Source organism: Rhodamnia argentea, chromosome 1 (assembly GCF_020921035.1).
Source record: "Rhodamnia argentea isolate NSW1041297 chromosome 1, ASM2092103v1, whole genome shotgun sequence".
Lineage (NCBI taxonomy): Eukaryota > Viridiplantae > Streptophyta > Magnoliopsida > Myrtales > Myrtaceae > Rhodamnia > Rhodamnia argentea.
The window spans coordinates 13,379,853-13,395,201 of NC_063150.1; the positions used below are offsets into that span (position 1 = coordinate 13,379,853).

Sequence of the window (15,349 nt, forward strand, 5' to 3'; positions counted from 1 at the left end):
ATAAATGCTCTCTTTTAATTGCTATCCTCTCTTCATACCACCCGTGCCTCGAGGAAAATTGCTCCTCTCATTCACAGCACAGCTTCGATGGATCCAAGAAGGAGATGGGTCCCTCCTGCACACACTATCCTGCTTCACGAGGAACCCATTATTTAGAAAATATCTTCTTTGCCTAACGTTAAAAAGGATCTGGTGTTGACAATAGGATAAATTATTTTATGGAATATGTTCACCGGAGGCCCTTAAGGTGCAATTGAGTCTTAGAAATTTTAAAAAGTGTAATAAAGTCTTAAAACTTGATAAGTTTGTGCAATGGAGTCATTCTATTAACTCTGTCCAATTCGGCTAATGAAAAATTATGACGTCGCATATTTTTATTACTTTCTCTCTCCTACGTGGTGCTGAAGTGTTAAAACAAGAAAGACAAGTCTAAAACGAGACCAACAGCGGCAAGGGACGGCCGGTGACGTTGGCCATCCAAATCGGGCTAAGGGCCGCCACCCATGCCCACCCCAGGTGGCAGCATCCCTCGCCACGGCGACCCCGGCCAAACCTCATCCCACCATCACCAGCTGTGAGGGCCATCAAGGGCCCTCGCTGCTGTTATATATATAGTTTATTTTTAATTTAATCTAATTAACAACTATGTGAAAAATCAAATTTGAACCAAATCGGCATCGTTTTCGATTTATCTTTCCTGTTTCAGCCATGTCAACGCCACGTAGAAGGGAGAAAGTAATAAAAAAAATTGTCATGTCGACATTTTCCATCGACCATATTGGACGGAGTTAACCGAATGACTGGGTTATGTTAATTTTTTAAATTTTAAAACTTAATTGCACTTTTTAAAAGTTTTAAGATTCAATTGCACATTTGTGATAAGTTTTAGTACTTTCAATAAACAAATCCCTTACTTTATTTCCACTGTTCTAGAAGGAGGTCGGCCTCCAAATCTCTTCCATCCGTTGATTTTCATTTTATGTTATTAAAGACATAACTTTTCACGTAATAAACAACAATATCATGCGAGGGAAAGGCAGACAGGACCGAAGTGTAAGGACAACGAAAGGCATCGAATAAAGTGTTTAGATCTTTCACATGGATTCACGAGCGAGAATACAACGTTTATATTTATAATTATAATTACTTATGGAAACTTCCGAAAATAAAAGAAGGGAGGGAAAATGATTTTTGAAGAAGGTCCCTGGCCATCCACGTGGAAATACACTTGCTCTTTTGGGACCAGACACTGATCTAACCGGACAAGCAAATCTCGTCGCCTTTCGATAAAATTACCATAAAAATCGTAGAACTATAACCTTTTGTATTTATGCAATTTAATCCATTGCATCAATTTTGATCGAAATCGATGACGTGAGGTGCCCGACACCGACACGGATCATTTTTAATTTTATTTTGATATTTTATTGATTTTTTATACTTTTTTATTTTTTATTTTTCTTTATTTTTCTAAATTTAGGGCCGGCGAGGGTCAGGACGCCCTTGCTCGTCCAATCCCACAAGGGCCCCAGCACCCTTGCTTGGGGCCGACGAGGGCCTAGTCGTCATCGCCTGGCCCGATTTGGGGACAACGGAGATGCTTGAATTTTTAGCACTAAAAAATCATCGGATTCGATAAGGACAAATTTTTTTTTTTCGGAGAGAGAATAAGGACACTTCACATGCTTCAATTTTATTGTTCTTTTTGCAATTTAATCTTAATTTTACAAGCCGACATTTTGCTTCTTAATTTTTGTCTTTATCGATTCTTTTACACTTTTTGAGGGGAAGGAAATGATCGGAAGCATTTATAGCTTTCCCCAAAGCACCTTCATATTTTGAACGAAAAAGAAAAAAAGCAACTGCATGCAAATATTTTGAAAGGGTCCACCGTCCACGTCGGCTCGATGCTGGGGTTTACGATTAGGATTTTGGCACCTTCGTGGTGCCACGTAAAATTTTACGAGCAAATCATAACACAACACGTGTACTCCTATGTCCATATCATCAGTCCGTCACCCGATTCAGCAAGAGAAAAGTATAACAAAAGGATTAAACATAGAACATTTTAAATGTTAGGGACGTTGCCAGGGAGAAAATATTTGGAATCCTTGAGTGCTACGTGGGATTTACGCGAATTCATTCATCAAGTTGCCGCGTATGCAAAACCAAGCCGACTCATTTCATTTTTTATTATTTGAGATGTAAAATGTCAAGTGGGATCCATTCTGCATAGGGTTTCTTGAAATAGGACCCGAATCCTGCACGGTACACGACTGGGACCGACGTCCAACTTCTTCCATAAATCTTACTAAGGTGATGAGCTGGAAGAAATAATGTCGATGGGCACGATCGATTTAGTGTAAATGTTATCGCTGAAGATATCTTACTAAGGTGCCCGTCTTCCAAATCCTGTTGCTTGTGTTTGAGGTTGATCATTTGCCGGCGATGACGATGCCGATGACAATGAATTATCTGCTTCTAGCTTATATCCTCTCCTCTTCCACAACATATCTCCAGGTCCGGGCATTCAGAGTGGAAAGAAAAAGCTTACTTCAGCACCGGAAAAGCGAAGTTAAAATCAATACTCTTGATCGTAACTTTTATTGGAATCAAATATCAAACATGCACAGGTTTCTAAGTAGTGCGTGAAATTCCATCAGAAACCCTTTGCAATTCACAATCTAAGACATGGCTTCCCTCTCCCTCACTTAACCCCCACAACACAACTCTCAAACGCCAAGTGAATTTGCAATGACGGTCACTCCGGTTCTTCTCCATGTCACGACCGGATGATTTAGTGAAGCCCGGCGGCCAAGGCCAAGGAGTTGCTGGCCATCTGCTCCAGCAGGCGGATGATGTTCTCGAAGGGCAATTTGGCGTTGGACTCCGCGAACGTGTCCTTGCAAGTCTCCAGGTCGGAGATGAAGGCGGAGAGGTTGGTTTGCAGGCTGGGCTTGTCGCGGGACTTGAGGTTCTGGAGGCTGGTCACGAGGTTCGACAAGGCGTCGTCGTACATCTCGTTGCACACGTCCATCAGCGACTTGTCGGCTTTGGCCTTGGAGGACGACGTCTTCGCCTCCCTCGTCTGGAGGATGAGGTAGTTGATCGCGCTCTGGGTCGCCTTCTCCGCATTCACCTTGCTCTTCACCATTGTCCTGCGGTTAATTTGTGAGATGGAAATGAGACTTTATTTTTTCTTGCTTTCATCTGGTTGTAAAACTTCCATGTCAATTTGTCCTGCCGGTAATTCATTCTCTCTACGCTTTAACATGGCTCCTTTGTAATCACGACTTGGATATATATCGCTTATCCTGTAATTTTCGAATGTACACATTGTGACCGGAAGATTTATAATTGAGGCAATATGACTTTGAAATTGAACAGGTCCCGATTCATGCAAAAACTATACATCGTTGCTTACCAAAGTGATCAGATGTTCGATTTGAGCCCACATGACATTATTGATCACGCTAAACACATATCAAATCGAAGAAACACAATCCACACACAAATTTCCCCTTTTCAACCCATTTCGTACGATTCAGAACCACGTACAATGTCCTACGTTGCCGGGCTCTTTTACCTGCAGAGGATCGGGTAGTCGGTTTTTTGGCAGAGATCGACTTCTTCCAAGATTCGGCCCGCATCTGCGTGGTGGGCGAGCAAGAGGGTGGTGGTTGCCGCGGCGATGAGGACCACCAGGGCAGAGGTGCGGGCGGAAACCATGTTTGATTGAATTGTTGATGACCCGATTCGATGTCGCGATGCCGGGTTTTTATAGAGGAGCGGAAAGCTCGGCAAGGGGTTGGGAAGTTGGCTGTTTTTAGTTTGTTCGTTGTTGACCGTCTAAGCCTTCTTTCGTAACGGTGGCTTACATTGTACCTTGGATTTTTAAGGTCGGCCATTGTTTTAGGAAAAGCTCTTAATATACCAGAGTGGGAATACTTCTCAATCGCACTGTTAAGGTAAAAAATAGTTCCTATCATGGATTGAGGTGGCTAAATGAGTCAAAGATCTCCTCCTTAACTTAAATAGGTTATTGACCAAAAAAAAAAAAAAACTCAAATAGATCGAGAAAGCACAGAAAACAGTAAAGCTTAGCGCAAAGCATGCCTTATCCGCACAGGTCGGATAGATTCAAAGACCTTTTCTTATAAAAGCAAAGTCGATGTAGGTTGCGGAAAAATGCTATCCGATATAATAGGTCCTTATGAGTATCTAAGTTGATAGACCCGCCAAATAGGTGAATGGAGTCGAAAATTGATCGACTCAAATTAAGTGGTTTAACCCATCATATCGAGCCATTTGTGTGCAATATAATTTCAACGATCCATACATGACCTGGATCTGATGTTTATATCGGGTCTAATAAATTTCCGATGTTGAAAATTCGACACTAACATAGCCCTTTCTTTAGTCCCAAGCTAACCTAAGTGGCCAAAAGGATTCCAAACAACTAATATGAAAACGTAAAAGTGAAGAGGTCCTTACAAATGAGGAAAAGTAGTTGAAGAACTCCATCTTCTTCACCAATCGAGCGTATTTATGCTTTACCTCCTCTGCATGGTCTTGTCACTCAGTCTTGCCAAGACCACCCTTGCCGGCCGCACTGCCCGCCCTCATTAGGTCGTTGCCTTTGCTAGCCAGAGTTCAGGCACCTCCGAAGAGACAAGCTCAACAATGTCGCTGAAGCGACAGGAGGTCCTCGACCTCATCTTTTCGAAGCCGGTGGAGGTCCTCGACCTCAAACGGAGGTCCCAAACCTCTAAATTAGATGATTTGGAGGTCCAAGACCTTCAACTCGAGGCCGCGAACCTCTGTCAACACCATATCGAAGAGGTCGGTAGTTACTGAAGATGGAGAGAGAGAGAGAGAGAGAGAGAGAGAGAGAGAGAGAGAGAGAGAGAGAGAGAGAGAGAGATTGTGGTTTGGAAGAGCAAAACAAATTTAATGAATTCATCCTGAGCTCGTTAATTTAGGGCAAGCCGGGGTTTAGCTCCTAAAAATTCATGTAGAATCTTCTTCATCTTCTTCTTTGATTGTAATTCTCTGCAAATTTGAAAAAAAAAAAAAAAATTGATGTACAACATGGACAAAGTTAAGTCCGTCGAGGCATTTAAGTACGATGTCCACGTCGGACCGTTTATTTTACAATGACGTGATACTGAATTTTCCGACTACCCAAATGGGGATTACACTTAAATGGTCGCTCAAAAAGTTTTGGTATTGAAGTGAGCGCCGCATAAAAGTTATGAAATTTCTATCGTCATTTTTCTCTCGAAAGACTATTTCACATCTACCTTCTTGGAATACACTTTCGTTTCCAAAAATTACGTATTTCACCTTTCAAGTGTGAATTGGGCTCGAGATATCAGTACCGTACTCACGTTTCAAAAAAATAGAAATAAAAACAATAACAGAGTTGTTTGGACCATTTCTTTTGAATCTGGACTTCAAATTTTCGCATGGTTTGGGCTAAATAGGCCACGTTGTCTAGTTGGGCCCTTCCCAAGTTAAAACAAAGAGTAGCGACGGTCCATGCAAATATTTCCCCTACTCTGCAATTTGCGGAATTTCTCTGAGGAGCCTCTCCTCGGAGGATTGGTAGCCGTCCGATCACAATGAATATAATCTCAACCGTGGGTTGAACTGTTTCTACGTCGGTGGATCGATCCACCACTACTGTGTGTGTTATGTGTAGGTTGCCACACCCCTCACTCATGCGTCCCCACCTCTAACCTCCTGAGAAGGTGAGGAATCGAACTCCCCACCTCTTCCTTCCCAAGTAAGAATGATGACCAATGAACCTTAAGTGATTGGCGAGTATTAGGGCGCTCATTATAACACTTTTGGAAGTGGGTTTCTATTTTAGAAGTACTTTCGGAGCAGAAATCCGTTTAATAATGTAGCTTCTAGAGCAAAAATCCGTTTGGCAAAAAAATTTATCTGCGAAAGAAATTTCTATTTTCGAAGTGAATTTTCACTTCTGAAGTTGTTTTTCCCCCAATTTGAAAAATTAAAAAAAAAATTGCTTCTCAACTTAAAAAGTACTTCTCGACTCACCTTTTTTCGACCACACCCTCCTCCGTCAACTCCCACCACTAACCACCGCTTGCAACCATCGCCAACTATCGACTACCGCCATCGCCATGCACCACCATCGGCCACCGCCCATCGCATGCGACCATCCACTACAGATCTCCGCCGCCCACAGCTCACTGCTACCAGCGATCGTTGCCACCCGCCAACTGCGCCCCGTAGCCAACCACCGTCCACCGCCGATCTCCACCGGCCGATGCCTATTGCTGCCCGCGACCACGGCTACCCACCGCCCATCGCCGACCTTTGCTGGCCGCCGCCAACCATTGCCCACTACGGGCCGTAACCTCCACCCCCCGCCGCTAAGCGCCCATCGTGTCGTTGTTGCCGACCATCGCTCCGTGTCGCCGCAGTCTACCGCGGCCGCAGAGTCGCCGTCTCCGGCCACCAAAGTAAAAAAAATAAATAATAAAAATTTATTTTTTAAAAAGTAAATAATATTTTTAAATAATAAAATTATTTGTTAAAGAAATTTAACAAGTTTAAAAACAAAGTAGAAATTTTTCGGCTATCGATAATAATTTTTCATAGAAGATTTTGCATTAGTAATGTTTCAAAAGTAGAAATTTTCAATCGTTATCAAATGAATTTCTACGATAAAAAATCAACTTCCCGAACAGAAGTAGAAAAATAAATTTCTTGTCATAAATTGATTTCTGAAACAGAAGTGTCGCCATGCGCGCTCTTAGAGATTGCAATGAGTGTAATGTGTGTGAAATCCTTAAATGGAAAAGTAAATGCCACGATCGTTTTGTCAAATATATGGATGCGACTTGAGCTATTAATGCTCATTGCCCCAGATCTTCAAGCTCATTGATTGAGCCTCGGTTGGTGCTAAAGGTCATGGTGAGGGTAGAGTTTCCCCACTAGGTGTGCGGAGTCGGTTGACTAAGGATGCGGAATTATCACCCTTGGAGTTTTGTGTTTGAGCTAAGGGTTCGTTCATTTGAACGAAAAATTATTTTCGAGAAGTTATTCTTCGATTTTTTGGTGTTTGGATGATGGAAAATTAGTCGATTTACGGAAAACGTTTGTCATTAATTGAAAACAAGTTTTTTTTCCCTTTCTTTTTTTGGGTAAATAAAACAACAAGTTTAAATTAGAAACAAACGTCTTCCCCTTCTTACAAAAAGGAAATCACTTTCCCTAAACTATCAAATAAATTAAAGCTAGCAAATTTCCTTAAAGCTTTTTTTTTTCTAAAAAATATTTTCCTCTGTCATGAAATTTTCAGTGAAATAAACACACCCGACCTTGCTCTTGTGGATGTAGTGACATAATATGATCTCATATTGATCGAGCTATAGCACTCATGCTCTTAAAAATCACACCTCATTCAATGATTTATGTCGAGCTAATCGATCCAAGAATTTTTCCTACAACTGCTCCCACGTCCGACATCTACGATCGGACTCGATCGCCCTTCCAAAATCATGGGACCCTAATTTCAACGATTAGGTTAACGAGAAAACCAACAACAAAAGCTCGTCTATCGATATTCTAAAAGCTTGTAAAGGTGCTGTCAAAACTTATGAAAGGACCAATAATGTAACATGCACTGCATTTGCATTATTATGGACCGGAGGCGACGGCGGAATATTCCGAGCTTAATTGAAATGTTTGGACCGGTACACATGGGCTTTCAATAAGTTCGTTTAGGCTCATGGCCGAAAATTCCATGTGCTTCGCATGTGGATTATTCTGAATTTGAACAGATTATGATCAAGAAGGCTAATAAATCTCAATTATATGGCAAATCGGTGTCATGGTATTAGGCAAGAATCTTCCCTGAGAAAAGCCAATCGCTCACATGAGATTCTCGTTGAAAACACACCGAGTGAGAGAGAGAAAGGGGCTCCGACCAAAAAAAAGAGAGAGAAAGGGGCGAATGAGACAGGAGGCTTGGGGATGATTGGCCACTGTGAGTTCCACACGCCCCATGAATGCACCATCTTCATCCATGTCATCCCCATGACATGCAGGAAAGACCAAAAGGAAAAAAGGGACCACCGGCAGCTCTCTCTTTGCAAGTCCAGCATCCAAGAGCCACCTCACGGACGACATCGCCATGGTCGCCATGATCCTGCTGATATTTGTAACCATCAAGTGTTGATTCCAGATCGGGAACCCAGCGAGACCCAAGATTACAGGTTTTCAAGTTCGAGACCTCCGAGGATGAGATTGCAATCCGATTGATCCACACCGACGACGAAACCACGAGCTGTTATGGAGAGCCTTGACGAAAATCGGCCCCATGGTGGATTCGTTCATCCGAATAAAGAGTATCATCGAATCGTTTGCTAACTCAGACTTGAAAGGTGTCATTTTTTTTTTAGTTTATTTTTTTCAGGTCACACAAGGTCCTACGCCTGCACTAGTGCCAGCCTGATTCAAAAAGCAAAGGTTGACTTGGACCAAGAGCCTTCTGAAGTGTTATTGTAACCGTCCTGGGCTTCTTTGTCCCTCCAGTCGCTGAATAGTCCGTGGTCCCGAGCAAAACTACGAGCCGAAAGACGAATTCAATACCGCACTAAGACTCCCCACGCGCATCCGGTTTTCTACGTTATTTGGTTATCGTGGTGGTTCATTTGCTCTTGGCCAATCACGGACCAGACTCTGGTCTAGCTTGCTTTTGCCCTTTATTGCAGGCGGCTTCGTTGAATTCTTATTGCCGAGCTAGTACTGATTCGAGCGGCCAAGAATCCGAGAGTGGTAACCTTCACGTTCGGTCTCCGCAGACAGCTACGGCCATATTCAGCGAGTCTGGTCACTGTGGTGCCGCCCATGAACCACCAAGTTCATCGTTCAGTCCAATCCGCATGGTCCCCGTTCAAATTTGGAAGATTATCTCGAGCCTATTCGAATTAGGTAATAATGTTATCCTAGTGATAAGTTGTTTCCTAATTTGAATTGTCTAGATATTATCCTATCTTTTGGATATCTAAAGTATTTATTCTTGCAGATATTATTGCCTATTTTCGAAAGGATGTAAATCCTTATCGATAGGGTAATATTGCGTTAGACATTAACGCGATATTATCCTATTGTTAAATTTGGCACATTATCTATAGTTATTTTATTTGAATTGCCTCATATCATATCTTTATCTCGATTGCTTATTTTTTTTTTATCATGATATAATTTGCATTTAAATAAATAATCGTGCCCATAATTCATGCTCCCTTGTGTGTTTTCCCTTCGGAATATGTATATCAATGCACGCAATTTGACTTCTATTTTAAAGCATAATCATGCTCGAATATACAGGAGAATTATACATCAAACTCTCTATTTTGAGGGCGGATTAATAATTCCAGAGAATTTCATGGTTTGCCCTATGTGCATAGGGGTGACGGTAACTCTATGTTTAATTCATTCTTCCAGCCCTAATGTAAGGGCACGTTACGAATAAAATCGGAATTTTCTGAATTTAAGGTGTATTATGGGCAAAATTGTTTATTTTTGTTCAAATTTTTGTGTTTTTCCTTTTTAATTAAATTCCTAAAAAATACCAAAAAAATGACACCTTTTTCTTAAGGTAAATTACATTTTTTTTATCATCTTTTACATGAAAATAACATTTAATATAAGTTAGGATTTTGAGAAGTTAATTTCTTAAGTTATAATTAATGTTTTCTTCACTTTAGGATAGTTTTTGCCATTATTTTTTATAAATCCGAAAATTCATAAAAAAAAAAACCAAAAACATCATGCATAGCATATAGTTTAGAATCATACTTGCCATGCCATGCACATCATTCATGCATATTTTTTCCATGTCATTAGCATTAGCATTTCACCTAATAAGAGAAAACCCATAAATCATCGAATCAAGGATCTTTTCATGAAAATTGGTACCGAAAGGACATTAATTGAAAAAATTAATGTAACTAAATCCTCGAACACTTAATTTTTGGTTCGTAGGAATAAAATAGTTCTCATGCTATTTTATTTAGGTTTCTAATCGACCTACCAATAATGATTAATGGCAACTTCAAGATAATTTTTGCATGAAATTGAACCTAAGGTACGAGTTGGTAGGGCTTACTTTTTTAATTAACATGATAATCCATTAGCCTATTTTTTTAGGTCGCGACATCATCTAATTCAATACTTATGTGTCTGTACAAACTATTCTTGTAGTTTATACGTCTCAAATCAATTTACATCTCCATCGGCTTTACCTATTTTTTCGGAAAAAATATGATTTTTTTTTTTTTGGAAAAAGTTATATCATTGATCCTTGCAGTTTTTGGGAGAGTTTATTTTTTGTGTCTATACTTTGTTGTGTTGGTCCTAAGCAAGACCTTAAAATGCTTCATCTAAACTTTGGGATGTAAAATTCAAGGGTATTCCCTGAAATGAAAGAAAGAAAAACTTTTTCTCTCAACTTAAGGGAATGACGGTGAGGAAGGTAGACTTCACGTTAACTTTGGTTGTCTACCGTTGAGTAGGCATGTATAGTAGCCTCCCGCATCTAGAGTTAGACATTGGAGCTTGGGCTCCTGCGTAGTCACACTATGCTGGGCACAGTGCTTGTTAACCGGCTTGCCGATTGCGTACCTTCGGTTAACAATTTATATCTCCATCAGCTTTACTTATTTTTTCAGAAAAAAATATGATTATTTATTTTTTTTGGGAAAAAGTCATACTATGGGTCCCTGTAGTTTTTGGGAGAGTTTATTTCTGGTGCCTATATTTTGTGGTGTCACAATTATTGTCCTTGTACTATTTAAAAAAAAAAAAAAGTCTCTGGGGCAGACCAAGTCAATGCCCAATCGCAAGTTCGCAACTTTGTCGGATCATTTAAGTCCTTTCGTCCTTCTCTCTCCCTGGAAAATTCAACCCTTACTTGCTTCCAAAACCTCCTACTCTTCAACCCAAGTGACTGAGACTCGGCGAAAGACCCGACCTTTTAAGCCCCGACCTTTTTACTCTCTCAAAGAGCCAGTTCTCGCTGTCAATCCTCCAAGTCTCAAAACCTCACGCCTTTGGAAACATGTGGGTGGAATTTTTCGCACGATCCCAAAGGACAAAGGCCATGTGACGATGATTGTACCAACATTGTATTCTTAGTCACGAATGTGTAATCTAACATTTGTTTTTGTAAGATTCGTCTAATTTTTTTTTTTTTTTAAATTATGGAATATCTGAAGTCGGCACTACTTATAAGTTCCATCTTTGTGAGCATGATCAAAACCATTTTCCTTGTAGAGGAAAAAAAGGAGCAAACGGGTAGCTTAGAAAAATCTTGAGGGACACAAATGGTGTTGTCCGGAGAGGAGTCCCCGGCCCGGGCCATGTTCGCGCTCCCGGTGGACTCGGAGCACAAGGCCACCGCGTTCCGTCCCTTCTCGCTCGCGAACCCCCACATGCGGGCTTTCCACCTCTCCTGGGTCTCCTTCTTCTCCTGCTTCGTCTCCACCTTCGCGGCCCCGCCACTCCTTCCCATCATCCGGGATGACCTCGACCTCACCGCCACCGACATCGGCAACGCGGGGATCGCCTCGGTCTCGGGGGCCGTCTTCGCCCGGGTCGCCATGGGCACCGCTTGCGACCTCTTCGGGCCACGCCTCGCTTCCGCATCCCTCATCCTCGTCACCGCCCCGGCAGTCTACTGCTCCTCCATTGCTAACTCGGCCAGCTCCTTCCTCCTCGTCCGGTTTTTCACCGGATTCTCCCTCGCGACTTTCGTGTCCACCCAGTTCTGGATGAGCTCCATGTTCTCGCCGCCCGTCGTTGGGTCTGCCAATGGTGTGGCTGCCGGGTGGGGGAACCTCGGTGGCGGCGCGACGCAGCTGATCATGCCGCTTGTCTTCGGGGTCATCCGTGATGCTGGTGCGGTTAAGTTCACGGCGTGGCGGATTGCCTTCTTCATCCCAGCGCTTTTCCAGACTCTGACGGCCTTCATGATCATGTTCTTCGGGCAAGACATGCCGGACGGCAACTTCGGGAAGCTTGAGAGCTCCGGCGAGAAGCCGAAGGATGAGTTCTCGAGGGTGCTCTACCACGGCGCTACCAACTACAGGGGGTGGATCCTGGCGCTGACGTACGGGTACTGCTTCGGGGTCGAGCTAACAGTCGACAACATCATCGCCGAATACTTCTACGACCGGTTCAACCTGAAGCTGCACACAGCGGGGATGGTGGCAGCGTCCTTCGGGCTTGCGAATGCGTTCTCGAGGCCGGCCGGGGGGCGGCTGTCGGATGTGATGGCGAGGAGGTTCGGGATGAGAGGGAGGCTGTGGGCGCTGTGGGCGGTGCAGACGATGGGAGGAGTGCTGTGCGTGGTGCTCGGACGGGTCGGCTCGCTCGGTGCGTCGGTGGCGGTGATGATCGCGTTCTCCGTGTTCGTCCAGGCCGCGTGCGGTCTCACGTTCGGCGTGGTTCCTTTCGTCTCTCGGAGGTAATTCACGGATGATTTTTCTTTCAAAAGGGCTTACGACAAATCTCCGTTTTTCACCTTCGTACGTCATAAATAAAAAAGAGTAACTGTATCAAAATTAGTAATTACTTATCTTTATTTGCAGAGTGCCACGTCATAGTGACGTAGTCATATCTCAACCTCATAGACAAAAATCACACCCAAAAAAAAAAAAATGGTTTTTCATGTCTGAGTTAGTATGCAACTAAAAAGCACCTGGCATGATTTCAGGTCATTGGGGGTGGTCTCCGGCATGACCGGAGGTGGTGGCAGCGTGGGAGCTGTCCTGACCCAACTGATGTTCTTCAAAGGATCCAAGTACTCCAAAGAGACGGGCATCACCCTCATGGGCATAACGATCATCTGCTGCACCCTTCCCACCGCTCTCATCTACTTCCCGCAGTGGGGCGGCATGTTCTGCGGCCCATCCCCGGCAGCCAAAGGCGCCACCGAAGAGGATTACTACCTGTCCGAATGGAGCGACAAAGAGCGGGAGAAAGACTTCCACCGGGCGAGCCTGAGGTTCGCCGAGAACAGCAAGAGCGAGAGAGGTAGCAGGAGAGGGGAATTGGTGACGGCCCCGGAAGAAAAGGCCTCCGATCCGGAGCAGGCTTAGTGATTAGCCGCCGGCGTGATTAGCATCTCTTTCTCTTTTTGCCCTGCTCGGGAAGCACGTTGTTTGACAGTAGACTCTACAATCTTTTGGTGGGGTTTCGCTGTGTTCTTGTGCTCTTGCGCCGTGTCCAAATAATTTGATCATGTAAACTGTCTTTACAAATATTAAGGGTGCGTTTGTCTTACCAAAAATTTTATGGTAAAAGAAAATATTTCACAAAAAAAAAATCATTTTCAAGGAAAAAATTAATTTTCATTTATTTGGTAATTTAGGAAAGTGATTTTTTTTTTTTGGCCAGAAAAAGAAGTAGGTTAACTTATGTGAAGTTTGGTTAGTTGCTAGAAGATTGCGTTGAAGGGATATCTACATATGATCCGATCGATTGCGTAAAGCCTGCGGTAGCAAAGGAACCGGCTGCTATATCAAAGGCAAGTAACCCCTAAGTTTGCTAGATGGGACTACGAGTTGCTCGATCAGGACCCCAGCTTTATTGTGAGCCAAAAACCTCGATAGACAAGGTTAACATGACTCCTAGAGAACTCCCAAAATACCAAAGTTCTCTTCTCCCATTAATCGGACCATATTTGCGTCCTCCTAATGAAAGCCTGTTGTTTTCGGTACATGAAAAAAAAAGAAATTCTATAAATCGTCTAGTTGTCCATCGCCCAAAAATCAAAAAGCAAATTTTCGAAAACGGTTTTATGTTACATAAACCAGCCCAAAATGACATTCTACTTTGAGATTCTTTCTGGCACGAATATGGCTCGAGGGACTACTCTTACTCTTGCCAGTTTGCCACCATTCCTACACTGCTCAAATGTACAAGTGGATGTATGACGGGGGTACTCATTTCCACATTATTGTTAACATTGCCGTTGAATTCCATTATCTTCTCTCTCTCTCTCTCTCTCTCTCTCTCTCTCTCTGAGGCAGGAACCGTGTGTAGATGACATTTTTTTTTAACTGAATTGAGTAGGTAAATTTGTATTCTACTTGGTGAAAGTCATGTTGGATGTCATCATAGTTGTAACAACAGGGAAAAAAATAATTTACAGCGTGACATGAATTCGATAGAGCAAAGAGAGAATAATAAGCCATTTGTAAGGGAGAATTATCAAATAATCCCAAACCTATTGTAATTGTGCCAATTTAGTTCTAAATATTTTTGTTTGCCAATTGAGTTCTAAATCTTTTCTATTTGTGCCAATTCAATCCATTTGGCTAGTTTTTTTCTGGCCAGCTGATGGGAAAAATTTTCAACGATATTTTAATTTTTTAATAATTTTTTTTGTATTTTTAATTGATTTTTGTATTTTTCCCTTTCCTTCTTTGCTTTCTGTCTTCGGCTGGCGAGGGCTTCGTGACCCTCAACTAGTAGCCATGAGCTTCGACAACCCTCGCCAGCTAGCTCACTGGTCACAAATAGAAAGCAAAGAAGGAAGAAAAAAAATGAAAAGAAAATTAAAAAAAATATTAATTAAAAGATTCGCAAAAATACTTAAAAATTGAAATATTTTTAAAAAATTTCCAAGTCGGTGCCGACCAGCCAAAATTAATCGGATGGACTGAATTGGAATACATGCAAAAGGTTTATGACTTAATCGACAAAAAAAGGTTTAGTACTGAATTTGCATAATTGTAAGAACTTTACGACTGGTTTGGGAATTGTCCCCCCATAGTAGAGATTGAATAAGCAAAGATAATAACTTGCAAAGACTCTGCCTCTATAGCTGTCACGAGCCCGACCTCAATTCAATCCAATGCTCTGAATGGTATGTACATTTCTCTGCTGCATATGTGGCTCACTAGAGTCGTGTCTGGATCGCTCCTCACAGCACTGTGAATGAGAAAAATCACAGTTATGATTGCGGCTGCGATCCTTTGAAAAGTGACCATTTTGCTGACTTTGAATGTTGTCTCCATAGCTCATCAGCTTGGCTATATAAAGGCGTTGTTCTTGAAATTATAATCAGCAGTCACGAGGAATGGTTTCTTGACTTTCATCGAAGTTTTAACTTCTTATGTTGAACTTATGATCGATTATTCGGCTGCAACTTTAGTTGATTAACTAGCGGTGAACGGGACCCAATCAGAATAATAGTAATGTACATATATAACTATTTCAGCCAAATATCTTTTGAGTTTGGTAAACGGACACTTTTTTTTTGGAAACACCTGGAAGGAAGAAAATAAGAGATGACAAAAGA

General features: G+C 42.3%; 2 protein-coding genes across 2 annotated transcripts; one reads left to right on the plus strand and one right to left on the minus strand.

Moving 5' to 3' along the window:
* Positions 1–2,577: 2,577 nt before the first annotated feature.
* Positions 2,578–3,857, minus strand: LOC115751357 (pectinesterase inhibitor 12). The gene is made up of 2 exons (XM_030689248.2): positions 3,587–3,857; positions 2,578–3,158 (listed from the first exon to the last, which is right to left on the minus strand). The coding sequence occupies exons 1-2, from the start codon at positions 3,727–3,729 to the stop codon at positions 2,798–2,800; spliced, it is 504 nt and encodes a 167-aa protein (XP_030545108.1). The 5' UTR covers positions 3,730–3,857; the 3' UTR covers positions 2,578–2,797.
* A 7,437-nt stretch (positions 3,858–11,294) lies between these two features.
* LOC115751365 (high affinity nitrate transporter 2.5-like) lies at positions 11,295–13,289 on the plus strand. The gene is made up of 2 exons (XM_030689258.2): positions 11,295–12,508; positions 12,758–13,289. The coding sequence occupies exons 1-2, from the start codon at positions 11,367–11,369 to the stop codon at positions 13,140–13,142; spliced, it is 1,527 nt and encodes a 508-aa protein (XP_030545118.1). The 5' UTR covers positions 11,295–11,366; the 3' UTR covers positions 13,143–13,289.
* The last annotated feature ends 2,060 nt before the right edge of the window (positions 13,290–15,349 follow it).

What these genes read in the sequence shown, in the direction of transcription:
- LOC115751357 (XM_030689248.2), bottom strand. Translation starts at nt 3,729, where the DNA reads ATGGTTTCCGCCCGCACCTCTGCCCTGGTGGTCCTCATCGCCGCGGCA. An exon ending in GACTACCCGATCCTCTGCAG is followed by an intron (nt 3,159 to 3,586) that starts GTAAAAGAGCCC and finishes AATTAACCGCAG; the next exon opens with GACAATGGTGAAGAGCAAGG.
- LOC115751365 (XM_030689258.2), top strand. Translation starts at nt 11,367, where the DNA reads ATGGTGTTGTCCGGAGAGGAGTCCCCGGCCCGGGCCATGTTCGCGCTC. An exon ending in GTTCCTTTCGTCTCTCGGAG is followed by an intron (nt 12,509 to 12,757) that starts GTAATTCACGGA and finishes GCATGATTTCAG; the next exon opens with GTCATTGGGGGTGGTCTCCG.